Source organism: Oncorhynchus masou, chromosome 28, assembly GCF_036934945.1.
Source record: "Oncorhynchus masou masou isolate Uvic2021 chromosome 28, UVic_Omas_1.1, whole genome shotgun sequence".
NCBI lineage: Eukaryota > Metazoa > Chordata > Actinopteri > Salmoniformes > Salmonidae > Oncorhynchus > Oncorhynchus masou.
This window is the reverse complement of record NC_088239.1, coordinates 83,027,667-83,047,114: the sequence shown is the minus strand read 5'-3', so window position 1 is coordinate 83,047,114 and position 19,448 is coordinate 83,027,667. Positions and strand designations below refer to the sequence as shown.

Below are 19,448 nucleotides of genomic sequence, written 5' to 3'. Positions count from 1 at the left end.
CCCTACCATGCTTATGCATATGTATTTCATTCTTCTTATGTAAGAAACATTTAAATGTAGCCCTATTCATAATAGGCCAATTCCCACCAGCTAAAAGGATTAAAACCCTCTACCAACTATAAGTTGTAGAAATTCTTATGCAAATATTGAAAGCATTTAATGAGACAACTCAAAGATGTGCAAAATGGAAATATTGTTCCATTTACGTTGTGTAATTTATTGACGGTCCCTAACTATCCTGAGGGAGGCTATCCAAAGTCAAGCCAACTTTGCCACGGTCGCACACCATTCAGGCTGAAGCTAATAGATGAAAGAAGTTGGCCAATACCAGCTAGCCTCGATGACTTCAAGACAGAGTGAATGTAAAAACGCTTCCCACGTGCGAACACACACACATTAAACCATACCCCCGAAGACAGCTCTCGTTAGGCTTCAGTAATGACCGCTGCATTTGTTATTGAACAAGCTAAAACAAAATGGGTCCAAATCAGTCATTTCAGCCCCCACTTTAAGCTACTCTGTCATTCTCACCGTGAAGTGGTTGTTTTTCCATGGGTTTGATGGGTTTGTTAATTGCCTGTTGTCCATTTTTTACGCATGGATTTTGGTATGCCACATTCTGAGCAGCTCTACTCCTCCCCAAGAGGAGCTCAAAGCAACCTTTGACCCCTGTCCCTGCTCAATACATCTCAATCTGCTTTCCTCTTCTCATCGCATTTGTCTGAGCTGACGAGGTCGCCGACAGACACTTTGCACATTTTGACACTAATCAAAAATGTCTTGTACTCCACTTCGATGTTAGAGCCCCCTGTTTAAACCAATTAGTGGGGCTATGGCAACATGTGGGATATATTGTTGGGGCAAATGAACCGCAGCTGCTGAAGTGGTCTAATTATGTGTGTGTAGATGGGTGACGTCTGGTTTCTATACAAAATGTCTTCCAGAAAGGTGTGGAAAGATGATACCAAACACCTCGCCTCCCCTCCCTCTTACCCCTGGGTCGTGGCCAAGTATCGGCCTGCTCGCCCAATCACCCTGAAAATACAACTGAACCATTCTTCTCTGTTCTCCTCCACTACTCTCCATACCTCCACTGACAGGCCCATTCTCCTCCACTACTCTCCATACCTCCACTGACAGGCCCATTCTCCTCCACTACTCTCCATACCTCCACTGACAGGCCCATTCTCCTCCACTACTCTCCATACCTCCACTGACAGGCCCATTCTCCTCCACTACTCTCTATACCTCCACTGACAGGCCCATTCTCCTCCACTACTCTCTATACCTCCACTGACAGGCCCATTCTCCTCCACTACTCTCTATACCTCCACTGACAGGCCCATTCTCCTCCACTACTCTCCATACCTCCACTGACAGGCCCATTCTCCTCCACTACTCTCTATACCTCCACTGACAGGCCCATTCTCCTCCACTACTCTCTATACCTCCACTGACAGGCCCATTCTCCTCCACTACTCTCTATACCTCCACTGACAGGCCCATTCTCCTCCACTACTCTCTATACCTCCACTGACAGGCCCATTCTCCTCCACTACTCTCCATACCTCCACTGACAGGCCCATTCTCCTCCACTACTCTCCATACCTCCACTGACAGGCCCATTCTCCTCCACTACTCTCCATACCTCCACTGACAGGCCCATTCTCCTCCACTACTCTCTATACCTCCACTGACAGGCCCATTCTCCTCCACTACTCTCTATACCTCCACTGACAGGCCCATTCTCCTCCACTACTCTCTATACCTCCACTGACAGGCCCATTCTCCTCCACTACTCTCCATACCTCCACTGACAGGCCCATTCTCCTCCACTACTCTCTATACCTCCACTGACAGGCCCATTCTCCTCCACTACTCTCTATACCTCCACTGACAGGCCCATTCTCCTCCACTACTCTCTATACCTCCACTGACAGGCCCGTTCTCCTCCACTACTCCATACCTCCACTGACAGGCCCGTTCTCCTCCACTACTCTCCATACCTCCACTGACAGGCCCGTTCCCTCCACTACTCTATATACCTCCACTGACAGGCCCATTCCCTCCACTACTCTCTATACCTCCACTGACAGGCCCATTCTCCTCCACTACTCTCTATATCTCCACTGACAGGCCCATTCTCCTCCACTACTCTCTATACCTCCACTGACAGGCCCATTCTCCTCCACTACTCTCCATACCTCCACTGACAGGCCCATTCTCCTCCACTACTCTCTATACCTCCACTGACAGGCCCATTCTCCTCCACTACTCTCTATACCTCCACTGACAGGCCCATTCTCCTCTCCATACCTCCACTGACAGGCCCACATCCCATTCCATACCTCCACTGACAGGCCCATTCTCCTTTCTAGGTTCTATACGTTTCATGCGTGCCATGTTTTTCCCTCTGCACAGAATAAGGGCAGGAAATGGGGAACAGTCCTTGCCGCTTCTCTGCTAGTTTTGACTGTTTTGACACAAAGCAGAGCATGGTGTGTTTTGACACATTGCAGAGCATGGTGTGTTTTGACACATTGCAGAGCATGGTGTGTTTTGACACATTGCAGAGCATGGTGTGTTTTGACACATTGCAGAGCATTGTGTTTTGACACATTCCAGACAGGCATGGTGTGTTTTGACTCCATTGACAGAGCCCATGAGTGGTGTTTTGACACATTGCAGAGCATGGTGTGATGTTTTTGACACATTGCAGAGCATGGTGTGTTTTGACACATTGCACGAGCATGGTGTGTTTTGACACATTGCCGAGCATGGTGTGTTTTGACTGTTTTGACACATTGCAGAGCATGGTGTGTTTTGACACATTGCAGAGCATGGTGTGTTTTGACACATTGCAGAGCATGGTGTGTTTTGACACATTGCAGAGCATGGTGTGTTTTGACACATTGCAGAGCATGGTGTGTTTTGACTGTTTTGACACATTGCAGAGCATGGTGTGTTTTGACACATTGCAGAGCATGGTGTGTTTTGACACATTGCAGAGCATGGTGTGTTTTGACACATTGCAGAGCATGGTGTGTTTTGACACATTGCAGAGCATGGTGTGTTTTGACACATTGCAGAGCATGGTGTGTTTTGACTGTTTTGACACATTGCAGAGCATGGTGTGTTTTGACACATTGCAGAGCATGGTGTGTTTTGACACATTGCAGAGCATGGTGTGTTTTGACTGTTTTGACACATTGCAGAGCATGGTGTGTTTTGACACATTGCAGCATGGTGTGTTTTGAGCATGGTGTGTTTTGACACATTGCAGAGCATGGTGTGTTTTGACACATTGCAGAGCATGGTGTGTTTTGACACATTGCAGAGCATGGTGTGTTTTGACACATTGCAGAGCATGGTGACACGGATGTCAAATCCTGTTATAAGTAAAAGACCAGGTGTACCACTCATTTTCACTTTAATTCACCCTTTTTATAATGTTACTCCCAACTATCGTGCCACTTCTGCTGGGAAGGGGGGTAGAATAGTTTTAGAAAGAAAGGGGGGGGGTAGAACTAGTGTGTGAGAGAACAGAAAGGGGGGGGGAGTAGAACTAGTGTGTGAGAGAACAGAAAGGGGGGTAGAACTAGTGTGTGAGAGAACAGAAAGGGGGGGGGTAGAACTAGTGTGTGAGAGAACAGAAAGGGGGGGAGGTAGAACTAGTGTGTGAGAGAACAGAAAGGGGGAGTAGAACTAGTGTGTGAGAGAACAGAAAGGGGGGTAGAACTAGTGTGTGAGAGAACAGAAAGGGGGGGTAGAACTAGTGTGTGAGAGAACAGAAAGGGGGGGGGTAGAACTAGTGTGTGAGAGAACAGAAAGGGGGGTAGAACTAGTGTGTGAGAGAACAGAAAGGGGGGTAGAACTAGTGTGTGAGAGAACAGAAAGGGGGGGTAGAACTAGTGTGTGAGAGAACAGAAAGGGGGGGTAGAACTAGTGTGTGAGAGAACAGAAAGGGGGGGGGTAGAACTAGTGTGTGAGAGAACAGAAAGAGAACAGGGGGGTAGAACTAGTGTGTGAGAGAACAGAAAGGGGGGGTAGAACTAGTGTGTGAGAGAACAGAAAGGGGGTAGAACTAGTGTGTGAGAGAACAGCATGTGAGAGAACGTAGAGTGTGTGAGAAACAGAAAGGGGGTCCAGCCTGTACAACAATAGATGGCTGTACAGGAGGATTATGGGACAACACACATGCCCAACAACAAAGACTAGGACAGCCTGAACTCCCAACACAACAGTAAAACTCAGCGTTGTGCTAACAATCTCTAGTCTTAATTTCCTACCGCGTTGTATATAAGATCAAACAGACATCTGTTATGCTGTAGATTCTCACACACACACACAGGCAGCATTAAGATCTGGGTTCTGTATCACTGTCTCTTTTATAAAACGGTTACATCTTAAGACCTTTGTGCAAACTGTATATGTTTCCAAGATGCATGACTACCGTAGCGGAGGGAAAAAACAGACGTCTGGAACAAAGAGCCTATATGAACTAAAGGTTAACAACAGACACGTCTGGAACAAAGAGCCTATATGAACTAAAGGTTAACAACAGACACGTCTGGAACAAAGAGCCTATATGAACTAAAGGTTAACAACAGACACGTCTGGAACAAAGAGCCTATATGAACTAAAGGTTAACAACAGACACGTCTGGAACAAAGAGCCTATATGAACTAAAGGTTAACAACAGACACGTCTGGAACAAAGAGCCTATATGAACTAAAGGTTAACAACAGACACGTCTGGAACAAAGAGCCTATATGAACTAAAGGTTAACAACAGACACGTCTGGAACAAAGAGCCTATATGAACTAAAGGTTAACAACAGACACGTCTGGAACAAAGAGCCTATATGAACTAAAGGTTAACAACAGACACGTCTGGAACAAAGAGCCACAGTCTGGCAAGACTAAAGAGTACTGTACACAACAGTATGTGATTTCACTAACAGTCTGACAAGACTAAAGAGTACTGTACACAACAGTATGTGATTTCACTAACAGTCAGACAAGACTAAAGAGTACTGTACACAACAGTATGTGATTTCACTAACAGTCTGACAACAGTATGATTTCACTAACAGTCTGGCAAGACTAAAGAGTACTGTACACAACAGTATGTGATTTCACTAACAGTCTGACAAGACTAAAGAGTACTGTACACAACAGTATGTGATTTCCACAGACCGCTTAAGATAGCCTGGCTAAAGCACGGTGAGCACAGCTTTCAGTCTGGTTCAACCAGGCTAAGTTTAGGAGGCAAGTTGAATGGAAAACCAAGCAGCCGTACAACATAAGACTATAGTGAAATAATCTGGTTTGAGCTGCACTAAGAGGAGTGACTCACTCCAGTACTCAACACAGCTCCTCAATATGGTTGGGTGGTATGCAGGTGTTCATACCCTCATACCGTTTCTCCACCATACCGGGGTATGCAGTATTACTGAATGTGCACAGAAGGGGGCGCTATTTCATAATTGATTTTCTTTTTATTCTAAAATAAATATCCTTTATTGTAGCAGTTGTTAATTGTATTATGTGGATGGTATCAATTCACCCAGTCATTACAAAGATGCCGGTGTCCTTCCTAACTCAGTTCCTGGAGAGGAAGGAAATCGCTCAGGGATTTCACAATGAGGCCAATGGTGACTTCTTAAAAAACGGTTACAGAGTTTAATAGCTGTGATCGGTGAAAACTGAGGATGGATCAAAAACATTGTAGTTACTCTACAATACTAACCTAATTTACCGAGTGAAGAGAAGGAACCCTGTACAGAATAACAAATATTCAATAACATGCATTCTGTTTGCAGTAAGGCACTAAAGTAATTCACTTTGTTCTGAATACAAAGCGTTATGTTTGGGGCAAATCCAACACATCATTTCACTGAGTACCACTCGTCATATTTTCAAGAATGGTGGTGGCTGGAGATGAATTCACCTTTCAGCAGGACAATATCCTAAACCACAAGGCCAAATATACACTGGAGTTGCTTACCAAGATGACATTGAATGTCCCTAAGTGGCCTAGTTACAGTTTTGACTTAAAATCGGCTTGAAAATCTGTGGCAATACTTGAAAATGATCAACAACCAATTTGACAGAGCTTGAAGAACTTTAAATATTGTACAATCCAGGTGTGCAAAGCTCTTAGAGACTTACCCAGAAAGACTCACAGCTGTAATCGCTGCCAAAGGTGATTCAAACATGTATGAAAACGTATCTAACCAAGACACTGTACGTCTGTCACACAATTCACATTAATAAAGTTGTGCGCAGGATACCACTAACTCCTCCCCTTAATCTGGTCCCTCCCCTCTCCCCCTGCAAGGCATCTACCTATTGGACATGATCTACATCGACTCGGCCTATCCGGCATCGGATAGCATCATCGAGACAGAGCAGAGGACCAATCAGATGAACAATTTGCTGAGGGTGATCTCTGACCTGCAGAGATCCTGTAAATATGGTAAGAGTACAACATCTCCCTCATTTTGACGGACAAGTCAGCTTCACCACACAAAAATACATTGGTCAACTCAAGTGTAGGTTAAGTCTTCGGATACCAGGTTAAGTAATACATGGTGAAAAGATGGAAAGCTGTATGTTAGATGACTTATTCTATGCATGTTAGCAGCAGCAGAGGTTAAGCAACAGACTTGTTTCAGCGACAGAACTCACCAAAAAAAGAAACGTTCTCTCACTATCTACTGCGTTTATTTTCAGCAAACTTAACATGTGTAAATATCTGTATGAACATAACAAGATTCAACAACCGAAACATAAACTGAACAAGTTCCATAGACATGTGACTAACAGAAATGTAATAATGTGTCCCTGAACAAAGTGGGGTTCAAAATCAAAAGTCAAACAGTCAGTATCTGGTGTGGCCACCAGCTGCATTAAGTACTGCAGTGCATTTCCTCATGGACTGCACCAGATTTGCCAGTTCTTGCTGTGAGATGTTACCCCACTCTTCCTCCAAGGCACCTGCAAGTTCCCGGACATTGCTGCGGGGAATGGTCCTAGCCCTAACCCTCCGATCCAACAGGTCCCAGACGTGCTCAATGGGATTGAGATCCAGGCTCTTCGCTGGCCATGGCAGAACACTGACATTCCTATCTTGCAGGAAATCACACACAGAACGAGCAGTATGGTTGGTGGCATTGTCATGATGGAGGGTCATGTCAGGATGAGCCTGCAGGAAGGGTACCACATTAGGGAGGAGGATGTCTTCCCTGTAACACACAGCGTTGAGATTGCCTGCAATGACAACAAGCTCAGTCCGATGATGCTGTGACACACCACCCCAGACCACGATGGACCCTCCACCTCCAAATCGATCCCGCTCCAGAGTACAGGCCTCGGTGTAACGCTCATTCCTTCGATGATAAATGCGAATCCGACCATCACCCCTGGTGAGACAAAACCGCGACTCGTCAGTGAAGAGCACTTTTTGGCAGTCCTGTCTGGTCCAGCGACAGTGGGTTTGTGCCCATAGGCAACGTTGTTGCCGGGGAAGTCTGGTGACTTCAACAGGCCTACAAGCCCACAGTCCAGCCTCTCTCAGCCTATTGTGGACAGTCTGAGCACTGATGGAGGGATTGTGCATTCCTGGTGTGACTCGGGAAGTTGTTGTTGCCATCCTGTACCTGTCCCGCAGGTGTGATGTTCGGATGTACCGATTCTGTGCAGGTGTTGTTACACGTGGTCTGCCACTGCGAGGACGATCAGCTGTCCGTCCTGTCTACCTGTAGTGTTGTCTTCGGCGTCTCACAGTACGGCTGTCGTGTCTTTGGCATCATTAAAAGTGAAGACTTATTTTATCAAATAAATTCTCTTTAATTATTATTACGTGATTAAACTAATCATGTAAATGTAAATAACTAGGAAGTCGGGGCACCAAGGATAATCTTCAGATTACAAAGTTTATAATTTTCCTATTATAACTTTCAGATATTTTAATATCTGATCAATTAGTTTTCTTATTAATGAATTATCCTTTACCTCACGTCAGTCTCATTCCAAATGTCGTAAATTGTTGGTTATCTGCACGAACCCAGCCTTTACTAGGAATCATCCATACAGCGTAATACTTTATTTACTAACTAACTAAATAATCACAGAAATGCGCGAACAGTAGATCTGTTACTGACACATTACAGGTAAGATTCCCTGGTGGGCTAAGCCGATATGACGGCTTGGTGGGAAAGACAAAAGGGGTCACTACATACAGTTGATAATTATATTAATTGAAATGCTAATCCTTTGCACATGAACGCTCACTCATTGGTAAATAATTGCAATCAATATATATTTACGCCCAGGTGTCGTTGTGATCTCTGTTGAAATCGTCAGTCCGTCTGCCGGAGAGTCAGTTCATCATCGTCTCTCTCTCTTTCTTTGTTTCCCTGAAGATCAAACTATTTAGTGGTTAGTTTGGGTACTTCAGAGTACTATTCAGAAATGGTCTCATAGAATAGATGTTTCGGTGGTTGTCGGTATCCCCATCCCAGGTTTACATTTCTAGCTGCAGACTAGTAATTAGCATCTAAGATTTGCTCTTATTCTGTAGGGATCAATGGTCTCAGAGTTTAACCATTTCCAGCCGTGTAGCCAATGCTCCATGTGGTATGGTTAGGAATTCAATAACTATTTGCAATCACAGCTCACGCTGTGGGTTCGCTTAATCTTGGTACTCAAACCTGTGCCACCTCAGTTTCCACCGAGATACGTGTGATCTGAAGAGGATTTTCTTAGGAGGGGCTTTTATTCATGATGCCTGATCATGTCTGTGCTCACGGGGCGGGCCAATGACTTAATTAAACTTTAAAGGGGAATTACAATTATCTTCCATTAAAGGTTTAACATAACATTACATCATTTCACAAATAGTTTCATCTTTATTCATTGTATAAAATAATTAGATGCAAACCTCATAATGCAGGCGTCTGTATAAACAGAGTTAGGGTAATGTGGCTGAAATTGTCTTTCATGAGGTCACAAACATGAAACAAAATGGACCGGGTCGTACCTGGCTTCTCCACCGACCATTTACACATTCTCCAAAATATGGATAATTTTTCCAGTCTCAAATTCTGGAATGTAGCAGAATTTGGCGGGAGTTCCTTTGTTCTACTGTGGATCTCTCTCTCCCTACTGCATGAAAAGGGGGAGAGAGTCCCCGCCAGGAATTTAGATACAGTGCCTTGAGAAAGTATTCGGCCCCCTTGAACTTTGCGACCTTTTGCCACATTTCAGGCTTCAAACATAAAGATATAAAACTGTATTTTTTTGTGAAGAATCAACAACAAGTGGGTCACAATCATGAAGTAGAACGACATTTATTGGATATTTCAAACTTTTTTAACAAATCAAAAACTGAAAAATTCGGCGTGCAAAATTATTCAGCCCCTTTACTTTCAGTGCAGCAAACTCTCTCCAGAAGTTCAGTGAGGATCTCTGAATGATCCAATGTTGACCTAAATGACTGATGATAAATACAATCCACCTGTGTAATCAAGTCTCCGTATAAATGCACCTGCACTGTGATAGTCTCAGAGGTCCGTTAAAAGCGCAGAGAGCATCATGAAGAACAAGGAACACACCAGGCAGGTCCGAGATACTGTTGTGAAGATGTTTAAAGCCGGATTTGGATACAAAAAGATTTCCCAAGCTTTAAACATCCCAAGGAGCACTGTGCAAGCGATAATATTGAAATGGAAGGAGTATCAGACCACTGCAAATCTACCAAGACCTGGCCATCCCTCTAAACCTTCAGCTCATACAAGGAGAAGACTGATCAGAGATGCAGCCAAGAGGCCCATGATCACTCTGGATGAACTGCAGAGATCTACAGCTGAGGTGGGAGACGCTGTCCATAGGACAACAATCAGTCGTATATTGCACAAATCTGGCCTTTATGGAAGAGTGGCAAGAAGAAAGCCATTTCTTAAAGATATCCATAAAAAGTGTTGTTTAAAGTTTGCCACAAGCCACCTGGGAGACACACCAAACATGTGGAAGAAGGTGCTCTGGTCAGGCCAAAATTGAACTTTTTGGCAACAATGCAAAACGTTATGTTTGGCGTAAAAGCAACACAGCTCATCACCCTGAACACACCATACCCACTGTCAAACATGGTGGTGGCAGCATCATAGTTTGGGCCTGCTTTTCTTCAGCAGGGACAGGGAAGATGGTTAAAATTGATGGGAAGATGGATGGAGCCAAATACAGGACTATTCTGGAAGAAAACCTAATGGATTCTGCAAAAGACCTGAGACTGGGACGGAGGTTTGTCTTCCAACAAGACAATGATCCAAAACATAAAGCAAAATCTACAATGGAATGGTTCAAAAATAAACATATCCAGGTGTTAGAATGGCCAAGTCAAAGTCCAGACCTGAATCCAATCGAGAATCTGTGGAAAGAACTGAAAACTGCTGTTCACAAATGCTCTCCATCCAACCTCACTGAGCTCGAGCTGTTTTGCAAGGAGGAATGGGAAAAGATTTCAGTCTCTCGATGTGCAAAACTGATAGAGACATACCCCAAGCGACTTACAGCTGTAATCGCAGCAAAAGGTGGCACTACAAAGTATTAACTTAAGGGGGCTGAATAATTTAGCACGCCCAATTTTTCAGTTTTTGATTTGTTAAAAAAGTTTGAAATATCCAATAAATGTCGTTCCACTTCATGATTGTGTCCCACTTGTTGTTGATTCTTCACAAAAAATACAGTTTTATATCTTTATGTTTGTAGCCTGAAATGTGGCAAAAGTTCGCAAAGTTCAAGGGGGCCGAATACTTTCGCAAGGCACTGTAACAGAACCTGGGTGTAGGAGAGAGTGATAAGCTATGATCTATACCCAGAAAGGGCCACATCATGACAGGACATTGCAATTTATTTCCCTGGCCACGTCTGCAGTCCTCATGCCTCCTTGCAGCATGCCTAAGGCACGTTCACGCAGATGAGCAGGGACCCTGGGCGTCTTTCTTTTGGTGTTTTTAAGAGTCAGTAGGAAGGCTTATTTCATGTCCTAAGTTTTCATAACTGTGACTTTTATTGCCTACCGTCTGTAAGCTGTTAGTGTCTTAACGACCGTTCCACAGGTGCATGCTCATTAATTGTTTATGGTTCATTGAACAAGCATGGGAAACAGTACTTAAACCCTTTACAATGAAGATCTGTGAAGTTATTTGGATTTCTACAAATTATCTTTGATAATCTTTGCCTTTGTTTAGTATATACCAGTTAGAGAAGGATTTCCTTATTGTCAGCTTCACCCCCTCAGCCACAATCACCCACAGACACTCTCAAATACTCTCTTATCGATGAAGGGATTTTCAAACTACTGAGCCCAACTGAGCTAAACTGTACTGGCCGGGCTGCATCCACCGTAGTTGCTGGAAAGGACATGTCAGATCCAGCACAGTTTGATTCGGGAATTCATAATAGTGTTTACACAAGAACCGCCAACGGGCCACTGACGTTTGATTTAGTAAAGAAAATAATTCTGAGTGCCACAGCGGTCTAAGGCATCGCAGTGTTGTTGCATCACTACAGCCTGGGGTTCGATCCCAGGCTGTGTCACAACCAGCCGTGACCAGGAGTCCCATAGGGCGGCACACAATTGGCCCAGCATCGTCCGTGTTAGGGAAGGGTTTGGCCGGGGCTCATCGCATTCTAGTGACTCCTTGTGGCGGGCCGGGCGCCTGCGGGCTGACTTCGGTCGTCAGTTGAACAGTGTTTTCCTCTGACACATTCAAATCAAATCAAAACTGCACATTGGTGCAGTTGGCTTCTGGGTTAAGCGTGCGGGTGTTTAAGAAGAGCGGTTTGGCGGGTCATGTTTCGGAGGACGCATGACTCAACCTTCGCCTCCCGAGCCCATTTGGGAGTTGCAGTGATGAGACAAGATCGTAATCACAAAGTTGGGGGGGAAAGTAGGTTAAAATTACCCCCCAAAATCTGTCCCCCCCCGTCCCCGTCCCACAACAAAATAATCTGTCCTGCTCCTCCCCTGCCTTTTCCTGAATGTTTGTTTTTTACACATCTCATTTGACAGATTTTTAAAAAACAAAATCACAAACAGAAAAGTATTTAGAGCCTTTTTAATAGTGTTTTTTTCACACCCATTTCCAATTTAACACCACCAAGACAATGTGCTGTAGGACGTTGGTACCCAGCCAGGCACCAAGACAATGTGCTGTAGGACGTTGGTACCCAGCCAGGCACCAAGACAATGTGCTGTAGGACGTTGGTACCCAGCCAGGCACCAAGACAATGTGCTGTAGGACGTTGGTACCCAGCCAGGCACCAAGACAATGTTGTTGGTACCCAGCCAGGCACCAAGACAATGTGCTGTAGGACGTTGGTACCCAGCCAGGCACCAAGACAATGTGCTGTAGGACGTTGGTACCCAGCCAGGCACCAAGACAATGTGCTGTAGGACGTTGGTACCCAGCCAGGCACCAAGACAATGTGCTGTAGGACGTTGGTACCCAGCCAGGCACCAAGACAATGTGCTGTAGGACGTTGGTACCCAGCCAGGCACCAAGACAATGTGCTGTAGGTGCTGGTACCCAGCCAGGCTCCAAGACAATGTGCTGTAGGACCCAGCCAGGCACCAAGACAATGTGCTGTAGGACGTTGGTACCCAGCCAGGCACCAAGACAATGTGCTGTAGGACGTTGGTACCCAGCCAGGCACCAAGACAATGTGCTGTAGGACGTTGGTACCCAGCCAGGCACCAAGACAATGTGCTGTAGGACGTTGGTACCCAGCCAGGCACCAAGACAATGTGCTGTAGGACGTTGGTACCCAGCCAGGCACCAAGACAATGTGCTGTAGGACGTTGGTACCCAGCCAGGCACCAAGACAATGTGCTGTAGGACGTTGGTACCCAGCCAGGCACCAAGACAATGTGCTGTAGGACGTTGGTACCCAGCCAGGCACCAAGACAATGTGCTGTAGGACGTTGGTACCCAGCCAGGCACCAAGACAATGTGCTGTAGGACGTTGGTACCCAGCCAGGCACCAAGACAATGTGCAGGACGTTGGTACCCAGCCAGGCACCAAGACAATGTGCTGTAGGACGTTGGTACCCAGCCAGGCACCAAGACAATGTGCTGTAGGACGTTGGTACCCAGCCAGGCACCAAGACAATGTGCTGGTACCCAGCCAGGCACCAAGACAATGTGTTGGTACCCAGCCAGCACCAAGACACCAAGACAATGTGCTGTAGGACGTTGGTACCCAGCCAGGCACCAAGACAATGTGCTGTAGGACGTTGGTACCCAGCCAGGCACCAAGACAATGTGCTGTAGGACGTTGGTACCCAGCCAGGCACCAAGACAATGTGCTGTAGGACGTTGGTACCCAGCCAGGCTCCAAGACAATGTGCTGTAGGACGTTGGTACCCAGCCAGGCACCAAGACAATGTGCTGTAGGACGTTGGTACCCAGCCAGGCACCAAGACAATGTGCTGTAGGACGTTGGTACCCAGCCAGGCACCAAGACAATGTGCTGTAGGACGTTGGTACCCAGCCAGGCACCAAGACAACAATGGTACCCAGCCAGGCACCAAGACAATGTGTAGGACGTTGGTACCCAGCCAGGCACCAAGACAATGTGCTGTAGGACGTTGGTACCCAGCCAGGCACCAAGACAATGTGCTGTAGGACGTTGGTACCCAGCCAGGCACCAAGACAATGTGCTGTAGGACGTTGGTACCCAGCCAGGCACCAAGACAATGTGCTGTAGGACGTTGGTACCCAGCCAGGCACCAAGACAATGTGCTGTAGGACGTTGGTACCCAGCCAGGCACCAAGACAATGTGCTGTAGGACGTTGGTACCCAGCCAGGCACCAAGACAATGTGCTGTAGGACGTTGGTACCCAGCCAGGCACCAAGACAATGTGCTGTAGGACGTTGGTACCCAGCCAGGCACCAAGACAATGTGCTGTAGGACGCTTGGGTACCCAGCAATGTGCTGTAGGACGTTGGTACCCAGCCAGGCGCCAAGACAATGTGCTGTAGGACGTTGGTACCCAGCCAGGCACCAAGACAATGTGCTGTAGGACGTTGGTACCCAGCCAGGCGCTAAGACAATGTGCTGTCGGATGTTGGTACCCAGCCAGGCTCCAAGACAATGTGCTGTAGGACGTTGGTACCCAGCCAGGCGCTAGGACAATGTGCTGTAGGACATTGGTACCCAGCCATTGTGGCGGTAATGTGACATTCTCTCCTCACTGAATGAATAACAAATGGATGAATGGCCGATACTTGTGCACCTTACTTCACAATCCAATTTAAATTAGGCCTAACTGAATGATAAGGAGGGTGATGAGGTTGATTTAATTTTGAGACGTAATAGTGTAATGATGAGTTTGTTGTGCCTTCTTATCAGCGGCAAATCATTTGACTGCACACCTTTTGGTATCAGAAGCTGGTATGGGACTGTTTGATTTACAATAACTCTATTACTAATCAATCAAATGTATTGTAAGGTGAAACCAAAACATGCTACATGTCCAGTAGTCCTTTAGAATAATGCAAAACATCTCCTTGACTCAATACAGGGAAGCAAACAATGACAGCCCACTGCATGAATGACACATGTATGACGAACTACACCCTAACTATACCAAAACAAACTTCACACATAATAAGAGTGAGCCTATAGGCAAGATTAAATTGACAATAATATGATGGAGTGACAATATTAGGCCTTAGCAGTTGTCAAATTGTACATGAAGAGATGGACGCATCTTGTAATTGACAGATGAAGAGAAAGGAGCATCACTTTAGCAAATCCTCCGTCAAAGTAAAATATTTTGATTTCTAAATAGTAGCGGAAAGAGCTTTTGCAGATTCTATGACACTTACCTTTGTCAAATAACTCTCAAAATTCATGAAAACTGTGTGCAGTACAACCAATTTGTTTGTGGGGTTTGCTCACATAACGCGCCGAAGATGTGTGCTGACTCTGGCCCCAGAAAGCATAAAGAAAGACTAGATTTGATTAATTCGTAAAGGCACCGGGTAAAATGGCACAATCAACAAATTACTTTTTATATCTTTATCATGAAATATATTTCCACAAATATTTATTTATGCAATTCATCATTTGCAGTTGTTCATGCACTGGTGTTTCTCTTTCGGAATACTGGAAAATAATTTCACCTGCACACCTGTCTGGTTATATTATCTTTTTAGTTTCTAATTTGTCAAAAGAAAAGTTGTAACTGGACTTTTTTGGTTACTGTAACTCTTACTAATCAAATCTACAAATAAAGTTGATCAAACGGATTTACACTGTAATGTTTTTATTGTAATAGAAACGAAACTAGGCTATTTAGGCCTTCGCTTTTTCATTGACTTTCTGTAGAATTATACAAAACGTATGGTTGACTCTATGTAATTGATTTCTGATGCATATGCTAAAGAAACGTTCTCAACATTCTCTAGAGGGCACTGATAGACCGAAAGGCCAGGCGGGTTCGAGTGTTAAATGATATGAATGTTCCCTCAGGCCTGTATGATGGTAGTCCTGCTGTCCTTGTATGTACATCATCTTTAAGTTGCCCGTGTTTGAAGATACTTTTAGTTAGACAACACCTGGCAATAGCAAGCAAATGTTTACTCCTCATTTCTACATTGGAACTGTGGAACACATCTCAGATCCAAGATCTCTCTTCTACTGAGCTCATGAACCCTAAAGTGTTGCCATAATGTTTATGAAAGCCCATCAAATCCTGGCCTGGTATGACTTCTACAGTATATATGAAACGTTGTGCCGAGTAAAGAACAGGCACAGTGAAACGAAGGAGAGTTTATTAATTCCAGTTGTAGTTGGCCTCGCTGCCATGGCATCATTGTTAGCGGAGTTGGTTTGAATAAAGTAAATCCCTCATCGACGCACACAGAGATGAGCGGCAAGGCCAATGCCAGCGAGGTTCCGGGAACTCCAGGGCCCGAACAAAATGGCAACCGCATGGGGCCGAAATGCACACATGTACAACCTTAACCCCCTACGACAGCTGGTTACAGAATTAAGATGCAACAACCAAACCGCCCAGTGTTCGCCCCCAGAGCTTACACGTCATGTCTCTCACGTACTGCCGGCTAGGCGCTAGCCATTTGCTTCACTCGGACCAGACTTTGAGGAGAGAACGGGGGAAGGATTACCCAGACTTCTCAGATGTTAATTTGCGTTAGAAGTAGAGTGCTGCTGATTAGAGGAATTAGGAGACTGTTGCCGATGGGAGGGGTTAGTAGGAGACTGTTGCCGGTGGGAGGGGTTAGGAGGAGACTGCTGCTGATTAGAGGAATTAGGAGACTGTTGCCGATGGGAGGGGTTAGGAGGAGACTGTTGCCGATGGGAGGGGTTAGGAGGAGACTGTTGCCGATGGGAGGGGTTAGGAGGAGACTGTTGCTGATTAGAGGAGAGAGACTGGGAGGGGTTTGCCGATGGGAGGGGTTAGGAGGAGACTGTTGCCGAGTGGGAGGGGTTAGGAGGAGACTGTTGCCGGTGGGAGGGGTTAGGAGGAGACTGTTGCCGGTGGGAGGGGTTAGGAGGAGACACTGCTGTCCGTGTTGCAGTAAATGTAGCTCAACAAACCACATTAAGAGGAAGACCATGAAGTGTTCCAAACTGTTTCTCTCTCTTGCTCTCTCTCTCTCACCGTCTGTCTCTCACTTGGTCTCTCTAGTCTTACTGTCTGTTTTTTGTCTTTCTGCTACCCTCTCTCCCTCCCCCACACCACTTTCCCCCTTCACAGATCACCTGGTGACCCTCCCCCATGTTCAGAAGTATTTAATGTCCGTGCGCTATATCGAGGAGCTTCAGAAGTTCGTAGAGGACGACAACTTCAAGTAAGTCTGCCCCCCTTCTCCCCCACAAACATACGTTTCGCGCACACACACACACACACACACACACACACACACACACACACACACACACACACACACACACACACACACACACACACACACCTACACCTACACACCTACACCTACACACACACCTACACACCTACACCTACACACACCTACACACACCTAAACACCTAAACACACACACACACACACACACCTAAACACACACACACACCTACACACACACCTAAAAAACACACACACACACCTAAACACACACACACACCTAAACACACACACACACCTAAACACACACACCTAAACACACACACACACCTAAACACACACACACACCTAAACACACACACACCTAAACACACACACACACCTAAACGTACACACCTAAACACACCTAAACACACAAACCTAAACACACACACACCTAAACACACACACACACCTAAAAACACACCTAAACACACACCTAAACACACACACACCTAAACACACACACACCTAAACACACACACACCTAAACACACACACACCTAAACACACACACACCTAAAACACACACACACCTAAACACACACACACCTAAACACACACACACCCCTGTGCATCATGACAGGGGAGCTCATTCCTCCAGTGGTTCTAATGAGTTCTTCAGGCATATATTGTAGATACAGAGTCTGCCTTGAGGGAGCGCGACCAAGCGTGACCCCGGAAGCGCAGAACTTCTAACGGGGGCTTGATTTAAAGCCGGAGCCGGCTCCTGGAGCTCAACTGTGAAAGACATGCACTGCTGGGACTGGCAGGGGGAGTCCCAAGATGGAATCTTACGGATCGTTTCGTTTTGGAGACAGTCTGTTTTTTTGCGACCTGAATTTTTCGTTGGTCGGCAGTCTGCTCACTCAGAATTGTATTGTAATTATATCAACACATTGACCCGACCTCCAGACATTTTTTAATTAGGCTAGTAAATATTAGGGCTAATAAAACTGCTGGAAATTGTTTTCATTGATAACATTGGATTTACTTTGAATGTGGCAGGATTAGGTTTAGTTTTCGTCTTAAAATGAAAAGCCATAACAAAAAGCATGTGGGGCCTGAAATACTGAAGCTTATGTTACTATGTGAAGGTCTGCAGTGCAAGAGACCGTTTTATTTAAATTCTTACCACCATGAACTGATCACTATGGACTATGAGGTCTTCACCTCCACGTCCTTTATTAGGGTAGTATAGGACCATTGTTTGGCTTTTCAGAAGTGATGACAGTAGTGTGTCCTGGGCAGAAGGATTTGGCATGACCCAGTAGGGATGACAAAGTGGTCTGAGAAGTAATCTCACCCCACACATCCAGGTTTCTAAATCAATAGTCATCTCCCTTTGTGTCCAGAACACTAACACTGTACTGTACAAATAAAACCATTGTTCAGATTATGAACACTGTACAAATGAAACTAGTGTCCAGAATATGAACCCTGTACAAATGAAACTAGTGTCCAGAATATGAACACTGTACAAATGAAACTAGTGTCCAGAATATGAACCCTGTACAAATGAAACTAGTGTCCAGAATATGAACACTGTACAAATGAAACTAGTGTCCAGAATATGAACCCTGTACATAGGAAACTAGTGTCCAGAATATGAACACTGTACATAGGAAACTAGTGTCCAGAATATGAACACTGTACAAATGAAACTAGTGTCCAGAATACAAACCCTGTACAAATGAAACTAGTGTCCAGAATATTTTTATTTTTTTATTTTACCTTTATTTTACTAGGCAAGTCAGTTAAGAACAAATTCTTATTTTCAATGACGGCCTAGGAACAGTGGGTTAACTGCCTGTTCAGGGGCAGAACGACAGATTTTGTACCTTGTCAGCTCGGGGATTTGAACTTGCAACCTTTCTGTTACTATTCCAATGCTCTAACCACTAGGCTATGAACCCTGTACAAATGAAACTAGTGTCCAGAATATGAACCCTGTACAAATTAAACTTAGTGAACATTCACTGTGGTCTACTGTACTGTAGACATTCTAGACAGTCTCTGTCTCACTCTCTGTTCCAGACGTCAAAGAGATGGAGAGGCCGCCGCTCCTCTCTATACAAAAGGGATGATTTAAAGGGGCAATCAGAAGTTGAAACGATAACACAGCATTTCCCCCACCACTCTTTCTGTCAAAAGCTGATGAGGCTGGAGAAACCAACTCTTAAATTCATAGACAGAGCTATGGATGCAAGGCCTCACCATCCATGATATCTAAATTATAGTTTGAACCATGTTATGAGGCTATAATAGTGTTTGTTTTTACATTTACTTTGTTTGCAAACATTGGAATAAAACAAGCTTATATTTTGGGGGTTCTGATGGGGCACGGCAGATGAACTGAGTTTACGAGGCATTTTAAAATTATATCCTTCAAGAATCAATAGGTACATTTTTTTTTTTGCAGTCCAAAAAAATGAATGTAGCAACTGCAGATCTCAGCTTGAACTGATTCCAGCTCATTGGACTAGAGGACTGTGTTTAGATCCCCGG

General features: G+C 45.1%; 1 protein-coding gene across 1 annotated transcript in view; it reads left to right on the top strand.

The window, feature by feature from the left end:
• The first annotated feature begins 5,583 nt into the window (after positions 1-5,583).
• Positions 5,584-19,448, top strand: part of LOC135517078 (ras-specific guanine nucleotide-releasing factor RalGPS1) — a 67,815-nt gene continuing 53,950 nt past the window's right edge. Inside the window, exons 1-3 of the mRNA XM_064941100.1 lie at positions 5,584-5,656; positions 6,343-6,480; positions 16,796-16,889. Of these exons, the coding sequence (XP_064797172.1) occupies positions 5,584-5,656; positions 6,343-6,480; positions 16,796-16,889 (305 nt within the window). The remainder of the gene's footprint in view (positions 5,657-6,342; positions 6,481-16,795; positions 16,890-19,448) is intronic.